A 15278-nucleotide genomic window follows, 5' to 3' on the forward strand; every position below is an offset into this window, starting at 1 on the left:
ACCCTATGACACTCTACGAGTTATCTCGAGACCAGTTAGTTGAAGGCATATCCAGCCTCAGACTGACAAAGGATGTCTGCCAGCCCTGTCAAATGGGTAAGCAGCATCGCTCCCCATTCCCACAACATGCTACTCATCGTGCTTCGGGAATCCTCAAGTTGATTCATTTTGACTTGAGTGGCCAATCCCCAACCCCTTCCTTGAATGGATCTCTCTACTACATGCTGATTGTTGATTATTATTCAAGGTACATGTGGGTATGTTTCCTAAAGCATAAATCCAACTCTTTCCAATACTTTTCCACATGGGTTCGGTTAGTCACTAATGAAATGGGCGTCTCAATTGGGATTGCTCATAGTGACAATGGTGGTGAATTTATCTCCCATCAATTTACTAAGTTCTTACAAGACCAGGGCATTCAACGCTAACTCACCTCCACCAACTCTCCCTCACAAAATGGAGTGGTCGAGCGCAAGAATCGAATTGTGATGGATATGGCACGCTCCATGCTTTTTGCAGCTGAGCTGCCTGAACACCTTTGGTCAGAATCGGTCAACACTGCGGTGTACCTTCTGAACCGTTGCCCCACGGTCGCTGTGTGAGGGCAAAAGGACAGAAGGACCAGATATACGAGAGATCAGAGTAAAACCACACACCATGAAATATGTCAGTGAATATATATAAAAGGGTGAGGCAGATATAGACAAGAGCCCTCATATGAGAGGTGACTTTGAGCAGAAAGAAGACCAATGCTGAAGCAGAGAAGACGTCGGACAACGTGAAGCACGGTCGATGACGAAGGCTCGCGTCGATGTGAGGCAAAGCACTCTGAGGTGATAGTGGCAGCAGAAAAAGGTAATGTCGATGTACCTATTTAAAGTTTGAGAATAGGTCGAGGGTGTTTCACCCCCGATGCCTCTAATCATTCGCTTTACCCGATAAAACTGCGACGAGCTCCAGCTATCCTGAGGGAAACTTCGGAGGGAACCAGCTACTAGATGGTTCGATTAGTCTTTCGCCCCTATACCCAAGTCTGACGAACGATTTGCACGTCAGTATCGCTACGAGCCTCCACCAGAGTTTCCTCTGGCTTCGCCCTGCTCAGGCATAGTTCACCATCTTTCGGGTCCCAGCAGGTACGCTCCCACTCAAACCTTTCACAGAAGATCACGGTCGGTCGATGGTGCACCCCGCGAGGGGGATCCCACCTGTCAGGTTACTTGCGCCTCCGTGGGTTTGCCACCCACCGGCTCGCGTACATGTTAGACTCCTTGGTCCGTGTTTCAAGACGGGTCGGATGGAAAGCCCAGAGCGCCAGCGTCTCGAGCGCGCAGGTGCGTAAAGCCCGCCACTGAGGCGCGCGCTTCGTTCCTCGGCCGGCGCGACGGCATCGGCGGGCCGACTAGAGCCCGCTCTTGTCCCGCCGCAGTCTCTGATGGCACGGGTGCTGCTTACCTGAAGTAGAGAGGGCTGCCGTCCAGAGTGGTGCAAGCTTTGGTGACATGGGTGCTGCGTACTTGAAGCAGAGAGGGCTGCCGTCCCGATGTAGCAGAGAGGGCTGCTGTCCCAAGGGCTGTGCCAAAACGCACAAGATATGCCGAAGGTGAGCATGGATGTGAGCCCCGATGTATGCGCTGAAGAAGGCTGAGATAACCGCTGATATAAGCCCTTGATTGTTATAGTGATATCAGAGTGAAGGTTATATCTCTCTCCTACGAGGGATAATGGTCTTTACACGCAGTGCTTTTTGCTTTTTCTTCAAGCAATGGGAAGCACTCACCCCCAAGAAGAGAACCAAGCCACCAAAAGTGGAAAGCAAACCCAAGAAGACCCAAGAACCCACATGGTCAAAGAAACTATGACCAATTTGGACACTATTTATCTAAGAACATCGAGCAAATGAAGAAAGAGGATGAGCAACCAACAAAGGAGGACGTAAGCTTGATGTAAGCGCAGATGTGGGCTGATGTATAGTGCTGATGTAAGCTGAAGCAAAACGCAGATGTCTGCTGAAGCAAAACGCTGATGTAAGTTGATGTATAAATGCTGATGTATTCTCTGATGTAGGCGCTGACATATGCTGAAGTAAAATGCAGATGTGGAGGAGAAGAAGCCCTGATGTAAGTGCCAAGAAACAGCCTGATGTAAGGCTGATGTAAGCCCTGCAGAAGGCGGCCTGGACCAGCAGAGGAAAACGCAGATGAGCCCCTGCTGTAGGTGGCCAGATGGTACCTGATATGGCGATGAAGTGGTACATGTGTGATGAGGTATAGGCAATGCTATATATAGTGAAGGGGGGGTGCTGGTCGGTCACCATAAAGGTGTAGGCCAGCAGCCAAGACAAAAAACCCCAAAAATATAAGATATAAAATATCCAGAAAGTCCCTTTTTAGGGCTGGAAAAAGTGTTGTTTCTTCACACCCCCCCTCAGGCCAAAAAGGGGACCATGAGAGAAGATGAAGTATGCCAGGGTCCCACACAAACTCAATGGCAGAAGGAATGTATCCCCCTCTGGAAACAAAATCTAATAAAGTCAGAGAGGGCGATCGTGATTGCAAAGGAGGTGTGGATGAGGTGATGTGCATGGGTTGATCATCTCCCAAAGTATGATCTTGAACAGGATTCTCCACTAAGTAAGAAATCCCATTCCCTATGTGGTCCAGATCAGAGTTTGGAGAAGCAATTTCTGGTGAGAAGAATCGGTCCTCCGCGAGTGCGGGTAGACGATCCATGCTGTGTGCTCTCGAGGTCTTCAATTTCTTTGCTCATGATTGCTCTAATACCATGTGAGGGCAAAAGGACGGAATGACCAGATATACAAGAGATCAGAGTAAAACCACACAGCATGAAATTATTGAGTGAATATATATAAAAGGGTGAATATATATACAAGAGCCCTCATATGAGAGGTGACTCTGAGCAGAAAAAAGACCAATGTTGAAGCAGAGAAGACGTTGGAGCTGAAGCACGGTCGATGACGAAGGCCTGCGTCGATGTGAGGCAAAGCACTCCGAGGTGATAGTGGCAGTGGAAAAAGGTAACGTCGATGACAATGATGGTGGTGCAGTCTGTGATGACACGGGTGCTGCGTACCTGAAGCAGAGAGGGCTGCCGTCCCGAGTGGTGCAAGCTTTGGTGACACGGGTGCTGCGTACCTGAAGGAGAGAGAGCTGCTGTCCCGATGTAGCAGAGACGTGTGTGAAGAAACACACGTGAAGAAACAACACTTTTTCCAGCCCTAAAAAGGGACTTTCTGGATATTTTATATCTTATATTTTTGGGGTTTTTTGTCTTGGCTGCTGGCCTACACCTTTATGGTGACCGACCAGCACCCCCCCTTCGCTATATATAGCATTGCCTATACCTCATCACACATGTACCACTTCATCGCCATATCAGGTACCATTTGGCCGCCTACAGTAGGGGCTCATATCTGCGTTTTCCTCTGTTGGTCCAGGCCGCCTTCTACAGGGCTTACATCAGTCTTACATTAGGCTGTTTCTTGGCGCTTACATCAGGGCTTCTTCTGCTCCACATCTGCGTTTTACTTCAGCATATGTTAGCGCCTACATTAGAGCATACATTAGTGTTTATACATCAGCGTTTTGCTTCAATAGACATCTGCGTTTTGCTGCAGCTTACATCAGCGCTATACATCAGCCCACATCTGCACTTACATCAGGCTTACGTCAGGGCTTATATCAGCGTTTATCTCAGCCTTCTTCAGCGCATAGATCGGGGCTCTCATCCGTGCTTACCTTCAGCATATCTTGTTCGTTTTGGCACAGCCCTTGGGACAGCGGCCGCCTCTGCTACATCGGGACAGCAGCCCTCTTTGCTACATCAGGACGTAGCACCCGTGTCACCAGAGCTTGCACCACTCGGGATGACAGCCCTCTCTGCTTCAGGTATGCAGCACCCGTGTCATCAGAGACTTGCACCACCATCATTGTCATCGATGTTACCTTTTTCCGCTGCCAGTATCACCTCGGAGTGCTTTGCCTCACATCGACGCGAGCCTTCGTCATTGACTGTGCTTCAGCTCTGACGTCTTCTCTGCTTCAGCATTGGTCTCTTTTTGCTCAGAGTCACCTCTCATATTAGGGCTCTTGTACATATCTGCACTCACCCATTTATATATATTCACTCACATATTTCATGCTGTGTGGTTTTACTCTGATCTCTCGTATATCTGGTCCTTCCGTCCTTTTGCCCTCCCCACAGGACTCCGTTTGAGGCATTTTTTGGCGAAAAGCCAACCGTTTTCCATTTTTGTGTCTTTGGGTGTCGTGCATACACTCACACTCCGAATGACACAAGGGGCAAAGCTTGAGCCAAGGAGTGAGTTGCTCATTTTTGTGGGCTACTCTTCTGAATCAAAGGCTTACAAAGTTTATGATCCAAAATCAAACAAAGTCTTCGTTCGTCGAGACGTTGTCTTCGATGAGCGAGATTTACTTTTCCTTCTGTTGCCCATACCAACTGAACAAGAATCTCAGACTGTGCCACATGAACCCCATCAGTCACCTACAACTTCGCCTCTTGAGGAGGCTTCCTCCTCCCGACAGCCACCCAGGGACCTGTTACTGACTCACTCCTCGTGCCTCATTTGCCTCTGTCTTTTCTGTAGACTATGTGGCGCATGATGAGCAAACATTGTGGAAAGATGCTATCAAGCTTCCATCCTGGAAACAGGTTATGGAACTTGAACTCGAAAGCATTGACCGTAATGGCACGTGGTCCCTTGTGGATTGCCCTCGTCATCATAAGGTCATTGGAACCAAATGGATCTTCCGCACCAAATTTAAAGCCGATGGTACCTTGGACAAATACAAAGCCCGGCTTGTTGTGCAAGGCTTTCGCTAGAAAGAAGGCATTGATTTCAATGAGACCTTTGCACCCACTGCTCGAATAACAACAATCCGTTTGTTACTCAATCTGGCTGCTCACCACAAATGGCCAGTCTATCAGATGGATGTTAAGAGTGCCTTTTTAAATGGCATTCTCGAAGAGGAGGTTTACGTTGACCAACCTCCGGGCTTCCTGCTCCCTGGGTTTGAGGACAAAGTCTTTCGCTTGCATAAAGCTCTGTATGGGCTTAAACAAGTCCCCCGAGCGTGGTATCATCGCATCGATAAATTTTTTTGCAGCCAAGGTTTTCAACTATCTCACTGTGACCCCAATATCTATATTCACACTGGTCAGGGGATGGTTTGCTACCTAGTGCTATATGTCGATGACCTCATTATCTCTGGTTCACATCAAGCCAAAATGGCTGATATCATGGCACAGCTCAGACGAACTTTTGAGATGACTGATCTCGGTCTTCTCTCATATTTCCTTGGCATGGAGGTGGTCCAACATCCTGATGGTTTTTTTGTGTCGCAACAGAAGGACTGTCTCCAACTCATTACTTTCTACTTTCATGACGGTGCTATCCCTGTGGCTACTCCATTGGATCCCACTGTCAAACTATCAAAGGAATTGGACTCACCTCCACATGAAGAGCAAGCCTACCGCCAAGTGGTTGGGAAACTTATCTGGCTCACAAATTCTCATCCTGATATCTACTATTGCACATCCATTTTAAGTCAGTATTTCAATGCTCCAAAGGGGCCACATTGGAGTTTAGCAATGAGGGTGGTTCGCTATCTAGCAGGTACCTATTTGTATGGACTTCACTACAGTCATGGGATCACCCTGCGTGGTTACACGGACTCCGACTGGGTTGGTGATTTCGATTCCCGACGTTCTCGTGGTGGTTATTTGCACTCCCTCGGATTTGCCCCTTTCTCTTGGTCTAGCAAAAGTAGGATTCCGTTGCAGGTTCTTCCGCTAAGCCGAATACCGGGCCCTCTATGACGCCACCACTAAGGGTATGTATCTTTGTCAGCTTCTTACGGAGATGCGCGTCCCCATTGACACCGCTTCTATCATCTTCGTCGACAGTCGGAGTGCGATTGCCCTTGCTGGCAATCCTATTTTTTCTAACCGTACCAAGCATGTGGGTGTCCATTTTCATTTTACCAGGGAACAGGTTGAGCTTGGTACCATCCGACTCCAGTACATTCCTATGGCGGACAACCATGCAGACATCCTCACAAAGTCCGTCAACCGCCCCATCCTCGAGCATCTTCGCGATCGGATCGGCATCGGTCCACCACCATCATCCTCCGCACATTGAGAGGGGCATCTTCCTCTCCTTTCACATTTTTATCATCATTGTATTGGGCACGAGTCAGTGAAAACCCCATGAGGGCACGGCTCATGTGAAAACCCACTGCATTCCATTTTGTGTTTGGGGCACATGTGTGAATGAAAACCCAAAATGGGCGTTCACGCATGTGAAAACCTCTTGCATTGTGGCATTATTTTAGTACCTCCCAAACTCAGAAGCCTCTACTGTGGTCTCAAATCACATGGTCCTCATCTTCAGACTTCGACAACCAAAGTTTCTTTTCCCCTCATCTTCTCTCATGATCCCTTTTTGGTCTGAGAGGGGGGGTGTGAAAATATACCCAAAAGGGTATTTTACCCAGCCCAAAAAGGGTTATTTGGTCATTTTGATTTTACCTTTATTTGCTGGCCGACCAGCACCCTCCCTTCCTATATATATATGAAGTGCATCTTCATTCAGGAACATGCAAGAGCACCTCCATTGCTGGTTGCCAACATCTGAGTCACCATCAGCGCGCAACTTGTCTTCTCTGCTGTTGGTCCAGGCCACCTACAACAGGTGCAAGCTGCCTTCTCTGCTCTGCTGCTGGTGCAGGTCGCCTACGACTGGTGCAACTTGCCATCTCTTCTGCTGGACTCATCGCCTACATCAGGGCTGTGTTCTGCGTTTTGTCATCGCCTACTGTTCTAGCTCTAGTTCGGGGGGTAAGAAGGATAAGGAATCCAAGCCTAATTTCAGCTCTTGTTCCTTTGCCTGCAAAAGCTTCTTCATGTGCTCCAATTCAGCTCTCAAGGCATTGGGCTCATCCTCATGCATAAGCTCTTTTCCACGGGATGGCTGTCCCATGAATGCACTGTCATAACCTCTCTCAAGAGGCTTGTGTCTACCAAGCAATGCATCAAAATCACGTGAAGCACTTGATTGACCTCTAGAATTTTGCACCTCCAAAGGATTGCCTTGGCTGTCCATTGAGTCAAGTGTCCGTACTTGCTTCCGATCTCAAAACACCTTGTCTTCTCTTGAGAAAGAGAGACGACCGGGCTTTGATACCAATGTAACCGTCCCTACTGGAGGCCTATAAATCAGAAGACAAAATACACATTTTTAGAGCACTTAACTAATACCATCAATGGACATTATTAGCAACATTAAGACTGAAAATGACCAATAACACTTGACACCAGCGCTGGGGTCAGAAAGGGCCAGCCCCCCCCGCCCCCCCCCCCCCCCCCTTCAATACATTTGTATTTCTTGGAGTATTTATATGTACAAGTGTCACGGGCCAATAGGCCAGATTTCTCCTCACATGGAGTGAACACAACTCGGGCTGTCTGAAGTATGTCAAAATTCGAATGTCCATTGAAAACCCTAGCATTAAGCTGCAAGAACGTTAGAAATAATGAGCGATGCATGTAAACATTGAAATGCAAGCATTATGGTTAAGGAACTTTTCCATGCATGTACCCATCCTTCTTTTCCCTGCACATACACATCCATACATGCACACGAAAAGGCAAATTGCTTCTACTAGTTTTGTAAATGGCTGAGAAGCCAAGCAATAATGCTTGTTTTCATTTTTATGGGAAAGACTATGCTATTTACTAATGTTTGTCTCTCAATCACTTATTACATACACAGACGAGGTCTCGGCAATAGTTGTGGATTTGGGCTCACACTCATGCAAAGCTGGGTATGCAGGCGAAGATGCCCCCAAAGCCGTTTTTCCATCAGTGAGCACCTTATTTAATTTGGTTTTCAAAAGAATTTTATCTTTTAAGTGTTGATGTTAGTATGCTTTTGAAACATACACTTTGGTGCACCCTTTGGGAATCTCAAGGATTGATATTTTTGCAGGTGGTTGGATGCATTGAGCAGACCAACATTTCTGATGGGGTCAAGGCAGAGGGAGAAGCAGATGAGGTCAAAAGGAACCTGTATATTGGAACCCAAGCTCTGGGCTATCGGCGTGATAATATGGAGGTTGCTTTGCATAAGCTTTGGCTGCATCATGCAGGTGATGCCTTAAGAGCTGACAAATTGGTTTTCTGAAGTAGCTTAGCTATGCTTGCCTTTGGCATATGCAGGTTGTGCCAGCTATGAGGGATGGCACGGTAGCAGACTGGGAAGTTGTGGACAAAATATGGGACCATGCTTTCAGGTAAAGGCATCAGTCTAGTTAGATGCCCTTTTGAACTGTCTAGTCTTGCTGTATGATGCTTGGCTCTGATGTATCAGCTGGCCAGAGATTGCCTTGTTGGATGGTCAGCGTTTACTGTTGGCTAACCCTTAAAACATAGAAATGCTTTCTTGGATTGTATTGTGACAAAACTGCATTTGGGATTGATCCTGGTTTTTGAATGACAATATTTATAAGCTTAACGACTTTGATTTCAAGGGCCTATTCTGGATTTCTGGTTTGGGCTCGAGGTAGAAAGTGATCAAGCTGTACTGCCATCATGATGGATTGTTTGAGAGAGCATCACATGTCAGGGTAAGGTGGGCAGAAATGTAATGTGGGTAAGTTAGAGCTTGTGTAGTCATTGTCTCATGCTGTTTGAGCCCCCCTTACAGCCTCCAAGCAACTCCGAAACCAGTGTTTGCTGCATTTCCGAATCTTCAAGCAACTCTGAAACCAGTGTTTGCCACTTTTCCTAAGTTCTTTAAATGCATGAGTGTTACCCCAGTCAAATGTCTGCAATATCCATCCCCTCTCTTTTAAATGTGAATCTCTAAACATAGGTTCACACGCATGAGCTGTCTGGGACAGTGAAAGTGTTACGTTCACATGCTTACCAGGGTTGAGACTTGATCCTATGCGGTTCTATGTCAGATAAACCTCGGGATTGGTTTGTTGAGACCTTACAGTGGTTTCAGATCAAGGGTCTGACAAAAAAGGATGGAACCCGCCAATGAGGTGATAGCTCAAGTGGTGAAGGTGTTTGCCTAGGACCAAGAGGTCCTGGGTTCAAAACATCCCTTGGTGCTTCCTTCGCAGCATCACCTACGGGCAGATAATTAAGGGCCTATGGGCGGCGAAAAATCGGTAACTACAGGAGGATCTTGGGCCTAAGGCCAGTCGAAAAAAAAAGAAAGAGGATGGAACCCATGGTGGATGTGAGGATTGAGGGGATGATGGGGGGAAGAGCACAAGACAGTGCATTTACTGGCTTGTTTTGGCAAGACAGCCATGGATTCTCCACATGGGCGTGAAGGGAAGAAAGGAAAAGAGAAATCCTTCACGTGGATGCACACGGGAGTTTGGAAAGGAGAAAAAGCATCTGTAGATGCTGACTGGTCGGCAATCTCAGGCGCACAGAAGACTGCTTTTTGGCACTAAATTCTTCCGTGTTCCTTGATGGCCAGGAAGCCTAGCTGTAGCCATGGAAAGGGTGTGTTAGGACTCGATGGCCTCTCAGCAAAGGACCAGTAGACACCAGTCTATGTGCTCAGAAGGGTGGCCATAGATGGGCAAAGTTTATGCTCAGGTGCGCATAAAACAGGCCGGCAGAAGGGCAGGGGAGGAAGCACCCCAAGGGAGGCCAGTTTGGCTCAGCCACGGGAAGGTAGTACGTGCAAGGTACCGGCAGGTTCAGACCCAGAAGGGGCAACCATGGGCTGCCAAGATCTGTAGGACTTGGGTGCACATGTCAAGCGGCCAGTTTAGGCTGGTTTGGAGAGAAGCATGCGTGTGCAGGTCAGGGCAGAGTGATGCGCGTAAGTCTGCAGGGAGGAGCAGAGAGAGATCTGCTGTGCTCACATCGGCCTGCAGCCAGTAGAGAGAGAAAAAACAGTATGCAAGTGAGAGAGAGAGATGGGACAGTTGAACAGCTAAAAAAAAGGCAGGGAGTGGGGCGTTTTTAAGCTACACTTTTTCTCCTAATAAAGCTAGACGCCCTTCTCTCCATTTGAGTTTGTTACATCTCTCTCTCCAGCTTCTTCAGGCCTATCCATGAGCCACATCCCCCTCCCCCTGTATCATCTACCTCACGACGAGGGCTCACACTTCAGAGAGCGTGGGAGATCAGAGCTGCTAGGAGACCGCGACTACCCGGACGCAGACCACCAGTACTCCATTAGTTCCAATCTGCCCAGATCCAGGCGCGATATGGCAGAGCTATGGAGGAGAGAGTCCAGAGGCTACACCAGGGCACAACAGATGTGAAAGTCCTCACCCCATGCCGCATGTATGATGTACTACATCCCACCATCCCCACTGGGTGGAATTAGTAGTATACCACTTACCATGATTGTACATCTATAGCATTCTAGACAGTGACTGCATAGTGATCTGCACATGACTAGGATTAGCTTTTCATTTCATTTCAGTTTTGCTTTCCATGACACTTAGGACATGGACGTGTTGTATACAGATTTGTCTCATAGGCCAATTTGGCCTTCCGTAGACGTTAATATATCTTTTCCTTTTCTCTCTCACTCATACCAAAGGGAGAGGTGGGCGATAGCTCCAACTCACTGATTACCATGACACAAGAGGGGGTTACACTTCAGTGCGCTGCGAACCTCCGAGCCAGACGGAGACCCAGAGCACCAGGCTACCAGACTCCCAGACTACATCAGAGGGAGATCACAGAGGTACGGGCTCGACATCAGCACCATATCTAGGAGCAACTAGCTCACTTACACTCACACCCGGAGATCATGCTTCGAGGTATTTTTGCCTCGCCATTGCCCATGTATCACATATTACACCCCCATTATGGTGCTGGTTGGAGCTAGACAAATCTGCATTGCATTCTTCTATACCCTATGCATATAGGTTGCATACTGAGCCTCTAGCAGTAGTGCTCCATCCATCACACCCCCCCACTAGCTTAGCACTTTCATACTTTATTTCATGTTCATTTTGTCCTTTTTTTTTTTCTGGACATCCAGAGGACATTGACCAGTTGTACATTGATTTGTCTCATAGGTCGAGTTCGGCCTCTAGTAGACGTTAATACAGCTTTCTTTCTTTCTTTCTTTCTTTCTCTCTCTCTCTCTCTCTCTCTCTCTCTCTCTCTCTCTCTCTAGGATGCCTTGATTTACAACATAGTCTAATAAGTCTCCATGGGGTGCTCCCGTTCTTCTATCATGGAAGAAAGATGATTGCAGTTGCTTTTGTGTGGATTGTAAAGGCTTGAATAAACACATTGTCAAGAACATGTATCTTTTGGACACAGTTCATCTTGCTTGTACAACCCTGGAGACACGGGAGAGTTCAAGTCTAGAACTGCAGAAAGAAGTCAAGTAGCAAAAGGGCAAGGAGATTCCTAAAGTTGGAGCCCTTCACGCCATGGAGGATAGCAACAAGTCTAGTGAGGGAGGAGTTCTGAACCAAACGACTCGTTGGTTGATGTTTCAAGTGGACTTCACCGAGCACATCGTGAAGGATTGTCCGAGGACCTTGTAGGAGCAATCCGAGAAGGCGGCTTCTTCAGAACCCGAGGATGAGTGTGAAGAAGAAGCATGTGAGAGCGCCTCACCTTTTTTCATTTCTTGGGCACTCAGGGTTCTTTATTGGGTCTGGCCATAGGAACGAACAGAGGAAGTTTTCCGCGGGGATCTTCGAGGGAGAGTCTTCACAGTTGTTGTTTGCACTAAGTCAAGAATCTTTGGCTTCAGTGGAATTTGGGATCTTGGTCACTGACAATCTCCTTAGGCAATCCATAGAGCTTATACAATTGCTCCACAAAGAGCTGAGCCAACCCGTGACTCTTTACCGACAACTTGGTAGGGATAAATCTTGTCATCTTCGTCAGTTGGTCAACAACAATCCCCTACTACTGGGGTAATCCAACTACAAAATCCATCGAGCCATTTTGCCACTTGTTCTTAGTAATTTGTAAAGGATGCAATAACCCTCCAACTCTAAGCCTTTCAGCCTTATTAAGCTGGCACTGTGTACACTTTTTTTTTTCCGGGAAAAAGATCCTTCAATTAGTTAAAGAGAAAACAGCCACAAAGGGCTAAGTACAACCATGAAGGGCTAAATACAATTTCGCCTATAAGGGCGAGAAACAAGTGATCATAAGGGGGGAGAGATGCTTCTCCTCTGGCTGGCCACTCTATGAGGAGAAGGCTATCTCATACAGGGGGAGGGGGGGGGGTGGGGGGCGAGGAAAACAACCACACAGGTGGTCTGTAGTGCCAAATGGGGTCACCGCCTGTATTTGTGAGGAAAGGGCTAAGCCTCCAAAGTCTCAAGAAGGCTTCCCGCCGCTTCCGCATGTGGTCAGAACCTCCCTGCAGCTTCCCCCACTGGCCGCGGAGGGTGTGAATGATGTTGAGCCATATGCTCCTGATGGTCTCACTTGGCGGAGTGTGGGTACCCTCGATGGCCTCGCTACATTTAGCACGCAAGAATCAGACAGATGTGCCAGGCTGCTATGCTACTGCAAATCTCCCAGCGCTGGCATGATGAGCCTGGACGCTAAACACCTGCAGGTGGGGTTGTGACTGGTACTACTGCAATACGATGGTGGGAGACCTCATGGCCTCCCCCATCCTTCTTGTAAGACCACTCTAGCCTTGGTGGCCCAAGGAACAGTACCCCAAGTGATAATCTGGGTCGATGCCCTATCCATAGCAAAGATGCGGAGAATCCGCTGCCAAATCTGTTGAGCCTTTGGGCAACCCCAAAGGCGATGTTGAGACTCCTGGGGGTGGCCGCACCTCGGGCAAGCTGCTGACCGTCCTCTGATTGCTAGCCAAGTATCCACTGCCAGACTCTTGTGTGTCGTGAACCAGAGGAAGAGAGTGATCTTCCTCGGCCGAAAGTTGTCCCAAAGCCTCTTCCAGAAATCTGAAAGGAAATGCTGTGATAGGCCCTGAGACTGCCAGTGTGCTGCTGTTGCCGGTGTGCCATCTATCTCCGACATCTGGATCCTGCGGCCGAGCCTCGCTGTATATGCAAAGAAAGGGGCATCTAGAGTCTCCACCCGATCTGTGGGATCATGCCACGTCCACTCTCTAGGGTCCCACTGCAAACGTGTGAGTGGCCGGCACTCCCAAATCCATAACCGCCAAAATCTCTCCCTGGCCATCTTGGCCGGTGTTGGATCTATGTGCCATGCACGTGCCCGAAAACGAATCACCCTCACTCTCTGCAAGGTGCAACCTCTGAAATCCTCTAAGAGGTGCTCTGATCTCTCTAATCTGCCATGTAATCCAATAGAAAAAGTGAGCAGACAACTGTCCTCATCTGCTCCATAGACCACCACAAGAATATCGTGTCTGGTGAACACGCCTAGCCACATCGGAGGGGTCGGGTCTGGAATAGGAGTCAGACACTCTTGAGGAATAGCTGAGTCAATGTCGATGCTGAGCCTATCTCTACCCCGGATCCCTGTCAAGCCTCTCTCCTGCTGCTCCTGAGGTAATTGCTTGTGTGCAACCCAATCTCCAAGAGACCTGGCTAGGCCCATGCTCAAGGCGCCCCAGGATATGTGCGATCGAGCCCCTACCACTAGGTAAACGGATCATGGGTTCCAGATCAAAGGTTGCCGAAGTTGCTACTCTGAGGCCACTGGAACAATCTGTTTGAGGGCTGGCCTGAGATGATCCCAAGCACGAAGTAGACTGGCCGTGAATCTGTCCTCAAAGGCAGGATTGAAACCATGGGCTTGCATCTCTGTGAAGTTCCATCTAGTACTTTGCGGCCACGGGCCTCCAAGGTTCGGAGTGCAGGCTGAAATCCGGGCCAAGAGGAAATCCTTCCAAGGCTCACCACCGGGTTGGAGTCCTCTGACAATCAACTTGCCCAACAGGGCACAACTCTGTATAGCTGGATCAATGAAACCTAGCCCCCCTCTGCTACGTGGCTGAATGATCACTCTCCATGCCACCTTGGCCTTGGCTAGCCTCCCATCACTTCTGGCCCACAAGAAGTTCCGGATCAAACGCTGTACCTGGCCAATACAAGCCCTAGAAAAGGCCCAACACGAGGTGATGTACCACATGGTGGCAAGTAGTACCTGGTTCGCCACGACCACTCTGCTTGCTGCTAGGGATAGCCTCGCCGAGCTCCAGTAGAGAAGCTTCTTCCGAATACTTAGAAGAAGTGGAATGAGTTGCTGCTCGGGAGAGAGATCAATGCCAACTTGGTAGCCGAGGTATCGGACTGGAGTGCTCCTCGAGATCCACTGGAAAGTTTCAATTGGTGGCCAAGTTGGGGTGGGTGATGAGCCTACCCAAAAACCACACGACTTGTGCCAGTTGATCTGTGCTCTTGATGCACGGCATAAAATCTCTATTGCCTCCGCGAATCTCTGGAGATTCCCAACATCTCCACAAGGTAGGCTACTGTGTCGTCTACAAACTCTGAGTCCAGCAGCTCCTCCTGCGTGCGGAGGGGAAGGCGCAATCCCTGAAGTCCGATCTCTTGGGTGGAGAGAAAACTACTCATGGCCTCAGTGACAAATAGAAAGAGGTACGGTGCCAGAGGACAGCCCTGTCGAACCGAGTGGGAAAGGGGGAATCTGTCGCCTCGAGCTCCCTGAATGAGAACCTGGCTGTGAGATGTTGAATAAAGTCCTGAGACTCCGCGAATCCACTCCATGGGGAATCCCATCCGGCTCATAGTGTCCTCTAGAAAGCTCCAATCCACCCTATCATAAGCTTTCTCAAAGTCAAGGAGTAGCACAATGAGGTCTTGCTGTCGCATCCTGGCCGAAGCTGTCGCCTCCCAAAAGGTAAAGATGTTGTCCAGAATACTCCGATCCTGAACAAAACTAGTCTGAGTGTCATGGATCAAGTCTGGGAGGGAAGGCTGAAGTAGCCTGCTGATGGCCTTGGCCAAAATCTTGTAGGCCGTCCCTAGAAGAGTGATGGGTCTCCACTGCTGGATCTCCAATCTATCACCACCCTCCTTGGGAATCAAATGTATCAAGCCCTTTGTGAGCCTCTCTGGCATGGCACTTGTGAGCATAATCTCATTGAAGGCAGCGCGAAGGCCACCTTCCATGCAGTGTAGTTAGGAAACACGTTTCATTCAGGGAATGAAACGTTGAAACGTTTCCTTCTAGGAAACACGTTTCTTTCACACGTTTTTTATAACATTCCCCCCCCCCCCCCCCCCCCCCCCCCCAAATCCAATGTCAAC

At 48.6% G+C, this 15278-nt stretch overlaps 1 protein-coding gene across 1 annotated transcript in view; it reads left to right on the forward strand.

Moving 5' to 3' along the window:
• The window catches only part of ARP4 (actin-related protein 4), a 118395-nt gene that overhangs the window by 22053 nt on the left and 81064 nt on the right, over nt 1–15278 (forward strand). The window contains exons 2-4 of the mRNA XM_086812503.1: nt 7817–7908; nt 8033–8158; nt 8263–8336. Of these exons, the coding sequence (XP_086668629.1) occupies nt 7817–7908; nt 8033–8158; nt 8263–8336 (292 nt within the window). The remainder of the gene's footprint in view (nt 1–7816; nt 7909–8032; nt 8159–8262; nt 8337–15278) is intronic.

Source organism: Cibotium barometz, chromosome 18 (genome assembly GCF_041138505.1).
Source record: "Cibotium barometz isolate CiBa-2024 chromosome 18, ASM4113850v1, whole genome shotgun sequence".
NCBI classification, from domain to species: Eukaryota; Viridiplantae; Streptophyta; class Polypodiopsida; order Cyatheales; family Cibotiaceae; genus Cibotium; species Cibotium barometz.